Here is a 9,421-nt window from a genome sequence, read left to right on the forward strand (position 1 = left end):
TCTGTCAATGCATAATAATATTGAAGTTAAGAAGCATCGAGACAATTATGAATTATGATCTATAATTAGATAGATCTCCTTGCTTACCTGAGGTGTCACAGACTTGGACAGCTTCCTTGTGGAGGAAACATCCCAAATGGTAGCCAGTGGGCCTACCATATAGCCTGCTTCACCTGCCCCATGGGCAAAAATGACACAAATTGCAGAGAACACCAAGTAGCAAGCACACATCATGAATTGCATAAGCAATGCTCTTCGGGTGCAACATTACGTATTACGATTTTGCCTAAAAGCATGTGGCCACCTTGAGATCTTCAATTGGTGTAATAGTAGTTTATGGAAGAGAAGGCCTTTTAGCCATCATTCACTTAAAAATACTTACACAAGTGTTTTTAATGGAGCCTACCAGAAGAAAAGGATTATTTTGCTCAATTAAACCTCAATAAGATTGCAAGTTTTTTTGTTTATGTGAGCAATATTTACATGGTATCTTTGTTTCCATGACCTTGCTCATACAATAGATTTACTTACCTATGGCTTCTTTGTCTCCAATAAATGCGTAGCATTTTTCTTTGATATATATGTCAAAGGCTTGTCATTTTAATGAAAAGGAATTGTAACACATGGAGTGACTTATCCCCTCCCAATCTTGTGTCATTTTGTTGTTTTGATATCAAGTTAGTTATGAAATTGATTACATGTATGTGCTATTGTTTAAAATTTACTCATACATTAGACCAAGCGAAAAAATCAGTCTAAAGTTGGCCATTACATAATGTGGATTGGAAAGATAGAAAAAGACTCAGCAAACAGGTTTTGCTTCCCAAAAAGTCTATTGGGGTATATGATGAGCATGGCTTGAGGTGAGGTATAAGCTCACATTGTCAAGTGCCACTTCACAATGTTTATTATTATTGTTGTGGAAGTGCTCTTTCCAATTACGAGAGAAATGAGTAAGAAATGCAGGGAAGAATTAATAGAATCTTTAAAAAATCAACACTAGTTTAGATATGAAAATCTTCACATTATTCATTTATAGAAACCATCAGCTCCCCCCAAGTCATTGCACAAAATAGCAAAAACTAAATAAAGTCTCTGTTTCTGTTGCTGGATTTAGACAATTTTCCTGTAGCCTGTTCCTGTTAGAAAAATATGAACGATCTGCCGGAAATGTGAAATCATACAAAGCAAATCTTCTTTATTCATGGTGAAAGATGTATACACTTAATTAGATAGATGATGGCTGTGTGTGTGTGTGTATTTCTCATCACTCTAATGCTTGCCCTACCTATACAATCAGATTTAAAGCAAGCAAAAAAACTAATAATATACCACCACCCCATACCAATGGCCCCCACAAACATAAGAAAAAAGAAGCCATATATTCCTTCAAAGGAAAATTAATCTGAGATCACAGATTCTTCCAAAACGATTAACAAAGAAACGAAAACATAAACTGCCGAATGTTAAGCTTCTCCTACTTTAGATGTGTCTGCGACTATTTGCTTCTGCAGTACGAATGGGGTAAAAATATGGATGGGCCTGCAAAGGGAATCAATACAAAGTTTCACATTGTCATTAATAACAAGTTCTGCACAGAAAGAAACTATGCATGAATTCTATATCAAAGATAATGGTAAACCAAAATTTGGCATCAGCAAGACAAACTATTCATTAATTACATACCATAGCAGTCCGTGCTGTAAGCCTTTCCTGATGATCATAACGAAGTAGCTTGTCGAGGAAATCGACAGCCTGATGCATTTTACCCATTGGAATGAGTTACCCATGTGGAGAAATCAGGTATATGTGGAATAAGTTCTTTACAGTTTACTACTAACCTCGGGAGTTACAAGATGCTGATTATCTGAGTTAATGAACTTTGCCCACGGTTTCCTGCTGTGCCTATATTGTAAAAAAAACAATCAATATATTAAGATGCCACTGAACTGCAGAAACAAAAAATAGCATTTGCTTCCAAACTGCAATTCTTTTCAATTGTATGAATTAGCCAGAATAACTAACTTTTTGCACAATTCATCTGCAAACGCCCAAGAACACCTTAATAAATAATTCTCTATTGACTACACAAAAATCAGGCACTATTTAAGTAATACAGCACTAGTTAATCAAATTTGATTAAGTGACATGCCACTAATCAAGTAATGTGTAGCCAATCAGATCAAGGCTACTAATCAATTCATTAGTGAACCTTATTTACTTAAAACTATTTATCCCCAAAGCTGTGTATTACTTCATTTGTCAATTAACCAGCAACATATTATTTATTTAATTAGCATTCAGTTCTTGATTAATCGACAACCATTGATTAATTAGCACATTGCTTAATTGAGGCATTAAGACTGGCTTTTTATTAGGTTAATTAAACTAAATGTGCAGTACTTTGGCAAATACACTACAAAACTGTGACATTATTTTTACGTTTCCCAGACATCTACAATGGTTCGGTAATTTCCATGTAGAGCCAAAGCTGGCCGTATGGTATAGTATATGTTTAAACCTGCCCACAGAAGCCTCCAAACGGGGATCTAGTTCAAGGCGATACTTATTCAGGTATGCATTCAACTCATCTGTACCAAGCACCTGTGTAACAACAGCTGAATAAATCAAAATATGACTTAAAAAAACCTGAATGAATATCCAAACTATGTGATTTTACCAAGTATCTGCTGTTATCAGAGTTGAAATCAACAGTAATAAATAAACATCACTTCCGAGATCAGATGAGTTAACTACCTTAGCAATCTTCACCAGTTGATCATAATTATCATGGCCATAGAAGAAGGGCTCCTTACGAAAAATCTGTCCACATAAATACAGCCTAGCATATTGAGAGTGTGTGGCAAACAGTGCCTTACAGGGTAAGATGCATACATACATACAATTCTTACTCATATTTTCTTCTTTCAGTAGAGGGACTCACCAGCTTAGAGATACAGTAATTCAATACTATTTAGCATGACAGAGAGGTTCAACTTACCATCCCAGCAAACATACACCCAAGACTCCACATGTCTAATGAGTAGTCATAATCTTGGAGATCAACCAAAAGCTCAGGACCCTTGAAATATCTTGAATCACACAAAAAAAAAAGTAAACAATATAGCTATTTAACAAGACACTACTTATAATCTTTATCATAACATTGAGACTTAGCATAAGTATTCGTAAATAATCAATTAGGTTAATGAAGGGCAACTAGCGTATGAATTCAAAACCTTGAAGCTACTCGAACATTGTATTCTTTGGCAGGATGATAGAATTCTGCTAGTCCCCAGTCAATGAGCCGTAGCTTCTTTTGTTCATGATCAATCATCACATTGTGCGGCTTTACATCTCTATGCATAATTCCTTGTGAATGACAATAATCTAATGCCTACAACATACAATATATTCAATTGAATACGGTCATAATAAATACTACCATCTTGTTTGTAATATGTCAAAAGTTATTAGAACGTGTCTGCATTCTTTGAGATAATCAATAACCTTTTAAACAAATTCTGAAAAGACAGGCTCTCGCATGAACCACAGAAAAAAAAAACATTCAAATGATGTTACACTCACAAAAACACTTCTACACAGCTAGCATATAACCTTTACATAAGGTTTGAGAAAACTTTTAAATCAAGTATAACTGCACCAAAATATAAGGCTGGCTACAAAAACTATATTAATGAATCCATCACCTACGTCAAAATGAAGCTACCAGGCAATCAAGCTCCTCACCTCTCATACCATCATGAGAAGATAGATATGGGAATAACAACGATTGAGACAAACATAATCAATGCACATTCAATCGTAAAATTATTTTTGTAGCATTTTTACTCAATACAAAGAAATATTTAGCATCATTTCATGAAATCAAGTGGTGGCAGCATCAAGCATTCACCTTTAAAAGCTCGTATATGTAATAGCGGATATCATGTTCCGTTAGTGTTGGATACAATACTTTAAAATCTATGTTGTTAACGTATTCGAAGATCAGACTGGGTGTCTTGGACTGGGGATCACGAACTATGTCCAGGAGCTTGATGATATTTGGTCCCCCACAAAGATTTTGTAGGATTTTAATCTCCCTCTTGATCTGTAAAGCCATTAATTATGATTAAGTATGGAGGTAATGCGAGAGAAAAAAAGGTTAGGCATCTGATTAAGGCTGCAGTGTGCAATTCATTTTGTTGCAATAGAAATCAATTTGATTTCATTTGACATTCGAATTCTCAATGCCTTAGCCATCAGAAAACGACTTCAGACATTCAACAAATCCAAAAATGTTACTTTTCAACACAGGCAAAAGAAAATATTCATAATTGTGCACAAGAAAGAGCAGAAAAGATGTATTGGAGATCATTAACCTGACCACAAAATGGCCCATTCTATAAATACAAGAATATATGACTTGTGTAACATTCACAAGGAAAACAGAACATGAAATTCTTGATGAAACGTATGATTCACCTTCTTCTTCTTCACTGGCTTCAAAATCTTGATAATACACTTCTCGTTATTAGCAGAGTTGATGCCTTCAAAAACCTCACTATATTTCCCACGACCCACTTTCCGAACAACTTCATAGTCCTCTTGATTACTGAAATTTCACACTTAAACAGATCACAACAGACAGAATATACGCATACAAAATGTACACATATAAAGACCAAATCCCAAATCCAATAACGGAGAGTATAACCGACACAAGTAAGATGCATTAAATGGGGAGCGGATTTTGTTTTTTTGTTTTTTTTTCTACCTCCATTGAACTGTGAGAGCTTCATAGTCCCAATACTCTTTTGGACGGTTTAGATTAACATCTGTGTAGACGAGAGCTTTAGACATAGCTCCCGGCTTGCGAGTTGCTCTTCCTATTTTCTGAGCCAGGGCTGCTGCAGAATGATAATTATAAAGCACGCCCTCCCTCTCCCTCTCTCTTTGCGTGCGTGCAACAGACAGAGAGAGCGCACTTAGAAAACAGGGCAAAATGGTATTGCTGCTATATATATAGCCTATATGTACTGTATACATATGTATGTATGTGTGTGATTATTATTAGTAGTAGTAGTAGTATGTATGTATACTGTATTATTATTATTATGAAGCTGTAGAAATGAGCCAAACAATATGTAATGCTACCAGGTTTTGACTCTTGAGTGAGCCACTCTTGCTTTGTTTTAACATCTGTGTACCCGAGTTCAAAATCCATGGCATCAAACAACTAAGGATATGGCAGCCTACGCATCTTAATAGATTGTGTTCGGGTAGAATGCATGCCCAAACAATACTTCACACTAACATGGCACTCTTATCATTTGAGAGTGTCAGAATAAAAAAAACCATGGTGATGTGGCACAATATCATTGGAAGATAAACACTCTAGCATGGACAACTATGATATGTTTTTGGCATAATCAGTTAATTGGGATCCAATGTGTGGCTGAAGGAAAATCCAAGTTGATGTGTGGCATAATGTTCTTTAACTTGCAGTAATTAAATTTGTGTTGATAGGGCACTATTTCATTCGAGTGCCTTAATTGAAAATCCATGTCATTATGTCATGTTATTATTGGATAGGAAAATGTGGGTGGGGAACATGTTTTCTTGATTTTAACTTACAAATTGGGTTCTATTACCTTTGGTTTGATTTGGTTTAATGTGTGCCCATATAAAAAATATTGTTAGCATGTCATAATATCATAGCACAAGCGAAACTTGGGCAAACAACTACGATAAGTGTGGGTCAATGAAGTTGGAAAAAGGAACGTCAAGTGAACAATCGGAATCATGATTCTTTTATCGATGATAAAACGAAGACAATGGATGGGTAATAGTCTCCTCCAAGTAACGTGATACATGAAATCAAGGAAGAAAAGAAGAAGCAACTGACTCAATTGTTGAAAGAAACAAGCAAAACCAGAAGCAATAGGCTAACTGTTGAGCGGCAAGCTCAACCGGAGCCGGATCGGCTGAATAAGCCGGAGCCGGTAAGCGAGACGGATCGGGCGAAACATATCAGTATGACGGTGAGCAACCGAACCGGCAAGCAGTGGAGGCCGGGTGCAATCCGTAACCGGAAGTCCAATCGGAAGCCTAGTATAGGATAGACTACTAGGTAGCTATAGTCTCGTAGTAAGTGTCAGATGCTCGTGTGAGCATTGAAGTACATGGTACTTCTGTCAGTCCCATGAGGACTTGTATAAATAGTGCTACTTAGCACAGTGTGTATACATAGTCTTGATATAATTTTGAAATTACCTTCTGCTCTGTCTCTGTCTCTGTCTCTCTGTGTGTGTTGTTCTCTGTTTTACGCTTCCGCAAACACTTACGTTTACATGGTATCAGAGCGCGAGGGTTAAGAATCTCTGTTGCAGATATTTACTCTTGAGAAGAAAACCCTAACAGGTCGAAAACAGACACAATAGAAGACATGGATAGAGGCATGGCTACGTCGCTCCCGGTGGAGAAGCTCGACAGGAGCAACTACGCATCCTGGTCTTACAAGATGCACCAGTACCTGCTTGGACACGGGTACTGGAGTTATGTTGAAGGAGCGAATGATGCGGCGCCAGACTCGGCACACAAGGACTTCCCGGTATGGGAACAAGCGGCAAGCAGGGTGATGTACTGCTTCGCGTCCAGTGTCGGCGATCAGCTGCTCAGCCACATCCGTGATGCCAAGACACCGAAGGATGCTTGGGGGAACCTGAAAAAGGTTTTCGCCGCAAGCACCACTGCCCGGAAGCTGCAACTCAGATAGGAGTTGAGCAATGTTCGACAGAAGAACATGTCTGTGGCAGACTACACGGGCCGGATAAAGGAAATCTACGACTCGCTCGCCTCTATCAATGTTACCATAGAGGAAGACGAGATGGTGCAGGTATGTCTCGGAGGCCTGGCGTCCAAGTTCGGAGCGTTCCGGACTGCGGTGTGTACAAGGGAGAATACCCCCTCATTCTTCGACTTACAGTCGATGCTCCTTGTAGAGGAGAACCACGCCAGTGCATCTACCAGTGCATCCCCGGACAGCCAAATGTTGTACACGGGAACGGATCGGCTCCGTGGGCGTGGTGGAAGAGGTGGGTCGGCACGTAATGGAGGCGGCCGGCAAGAGCAGGAACGAAGGCACTATGAGTGTGCCGACAACAGTTCCGGGACTTCCACAAGCAGGGGGAGTCAAGGCGGTGCCGGAGGCCGGCAAGACAAATCCGCTACGGAATGCTGGTACTGTGGCAAAAAAGGCCACAGGGAAAGCGAGTGCTGGAGAAAGCGTGCCGATTCGGACAAATCCGGATCCGGCAAGACTGGTAAGGATGGCCGGCAAAACTCGCACTACGCAAACGGATCAGGAGGACCCGGAACCGGAAAGGCCGGTAAGGGGCCAGCCTTGGTGATGAATCACAAGGCAAACTCAATGAAGAAGACCACTTCCAAAACGGAGGAAGTGTGGTATGTTGATTCCGGCGCGTCAAACCACATGACGAGCCACAAAGAGTGGTTCTCCTTTCTGGAGAAACCGGATCAACCAGGAGTAGTCGAAATCGGAGACGACACTCCTCACCCAATCGTGCACGTCGGAGAAGTCCCTCTAAGCCACGTCGGACAGAAAGGGAAGCTGATGAGCGTATTACACGTTCCGACAATCACGAAGAACCTGGTGTCCGTCGGTCAGATTGTCGACCAGGGTATGCAGGTGCGGTTTACGCACCTCGGGTGCTTCATTGAGGATGAGGGCGAAGTCATTGCGCAAGGGCGCAGAGACGGGAGGATGTTTATCCTCAACACCAATGACTTTGGCACCGCTCTATTCGCGAAACGACAGAAGGTCGGGTCGGACATCGACCTATGGCACAAGCGGATAGGCCACGTCAACTACCGGAGGCTTCAAGATCTGCAAACGAAACAAGTCGTTTTCGGTTTGTCGAAGTTCAGCGGCCGGAGAGCCGAAATTTGTGAAGCCTGCCAACTTGGGAAGCAACACCGGCTTCCATTCCCCACCGAATACAACCGGAGCCGTAACAAGCTCGATCTCATCCATTCGGATGTGTGGGGACCGGCACAAAGTGTAAGCCTTGGCGGGAGCCGGTACTTCGTCTCCTTCATCGACGACTATACTCGACATACTTGGATCTACCTCATTGAGCGGAAGAGCGAAGTCTTCGACTGTTTCCGGAGCCTCCAGAAGATGGTGGAACGGGAATCGGAGAGGAAGATCAAATGCCTTCGGTCGGATGGCGGAAAGGAATATTTTTCCGGCCAATTCACTAGTTATCTGCAGCAGAAGGGAATTCGGAGAGAGTTCAGCTTCAGATACACACCGGAGCAAAACGGTGTGGCCGAAAGGAAGAACCGGACACTCGTTGAAGCGGCAAGGACAATGCTGGAGGAGAAAAGCATGCCCCGGTTCTACTGGGCGGAGGCGGTCCGGACGGCCGTCTACATACAAAACCGCATTGGTGACAAGGTGTCAGCTCATGAGCTGTATTTCGGGCGCAAGCCGAACTTAAGACACCTTTGGATATTCGGCAGCATAGCGTATGTGCATGTGCCGGATCAGAAGCGGAGAAAGCTGGATGCAAAATCGGAAAAATGCATCCTAGTTGGCTATGCTCAAGAGCAAAAGGGGTATAAGTGCTATAACCCTCGGACGAAGGAAGTCCGAGTTAGCCGGGATGTCGAGCTCGATGAATCGGCATCCTGGTACTCCGTACCGACTCCGACTTCCGATCCCGACCCAATGCCGGAAGATCAGGCCAGTGAGCCTGAATCAGCCCTGGTAGAGGATGATGAAGTCGGGACTCAAGATGAGAGTTCGGAATCGTTACAGTTGAGTGGACCGAACGAGCGACTGAGTCGGTTGGACCGGTTGGATGAAGAGACGGCAAGTGGTGGAGACTCTGTCGTGCTCTCCCCGCGTAAGGAACCGAGGAAATGGTTCACGCGCAAAGAGAAGGGGAAGAGGAAGATGCCGGAATTCAAAACCGGCAACGATGAGTTGGATCGGTGCGTATCCGACTACGGAAAGGAGAAAGGCGGATCTTCAGCAACGAAGACCGAATTGGCCAAGAAGGGCCTCAAATCAGGTGACGGTGCGTTGCGCCGATCAACCCGCTAGAAGGATCCCGTCCTGCGGTACGGGTACAATGAATACATGGCGCATCATTATGCGTACATGACTAAGGTGACAAAAGTGTGTGAGCCGGAGAGCTACGCAGAAGCGGCAAAGGACGCAAATTGGCGTGCCGCTATGGACGAAGAAATGCGGGCGCTCGATGCCAACGAAACTTGGGACCTAGTTGACCCTCCCTGTCACTGTAAACCGATCGGATGCAAGTGGGTGTACAAGGTCAAGTACAACGCCGACGGTTCTGTTAACCGGTACAAAGCCCGGTTAGTGGCGAAG

The 9,421-nt window shown here is 42.1% G+C and overlaps 1 protein-coding gene across 1 annotated transcript; it reads right to left on the minus strand.

The window, feature by feature from the left end:
• Window positions 1–1,178: 1,178 nt before the first annotated feature.
• On the minus strand, window positions 1,179–4,984 carry LOC147861385 (casein kinase II subunit alpha-2-like). Its single transcript, XM_087322167.1, has 10 exons — window positions 4,778–4,984; window positions 4,486–4,615; window positions 3,917–4,111; window positions 3,240–3,397; window positions 3,002–3,092; window positions 2,758–2,823; window positions 2,522–2,604; window positions 1,842–1,905; window positions 1,687–1,755; window positions 1,179–1,542 (listed from the first exon to the last, which is right to left on the minus strand). The coding sequence occupies exons 1-10, from the start codon at window positions 4,861–4,863 to the stop codon at window positions 1,483–1,485; spliced, it is 1,002 nt and encodes a 333-aa protein (XP_087178293.1). The 5' UTR covers window positions 4,864–4,984; the 3' UTR covers window positions 1,179–1,482.
• Between the last annotated feature and the right edge of the window lie 4,437 nt (window positions 4,985–9,421).

The sequence above is a fragment of the Azolla caroliniana genome, unplaced genomic scaffold (genome assembly GCF_043228905.1).
Source record: "Azolla caroliniana isolate FFs.n. ecotype wild unplaced genomic scaffold, voAzoCaro1.0.p SCAF_7, whole genome shotgun sequence".
Classification (NCBI taxonomy): domain Eukaryota; kingdom Viridiplantae; phylum Streptophyta; class Polypodiopsida; order Salviniales; family Salviniaceae; genus Azolla; species Azolla caroliniana.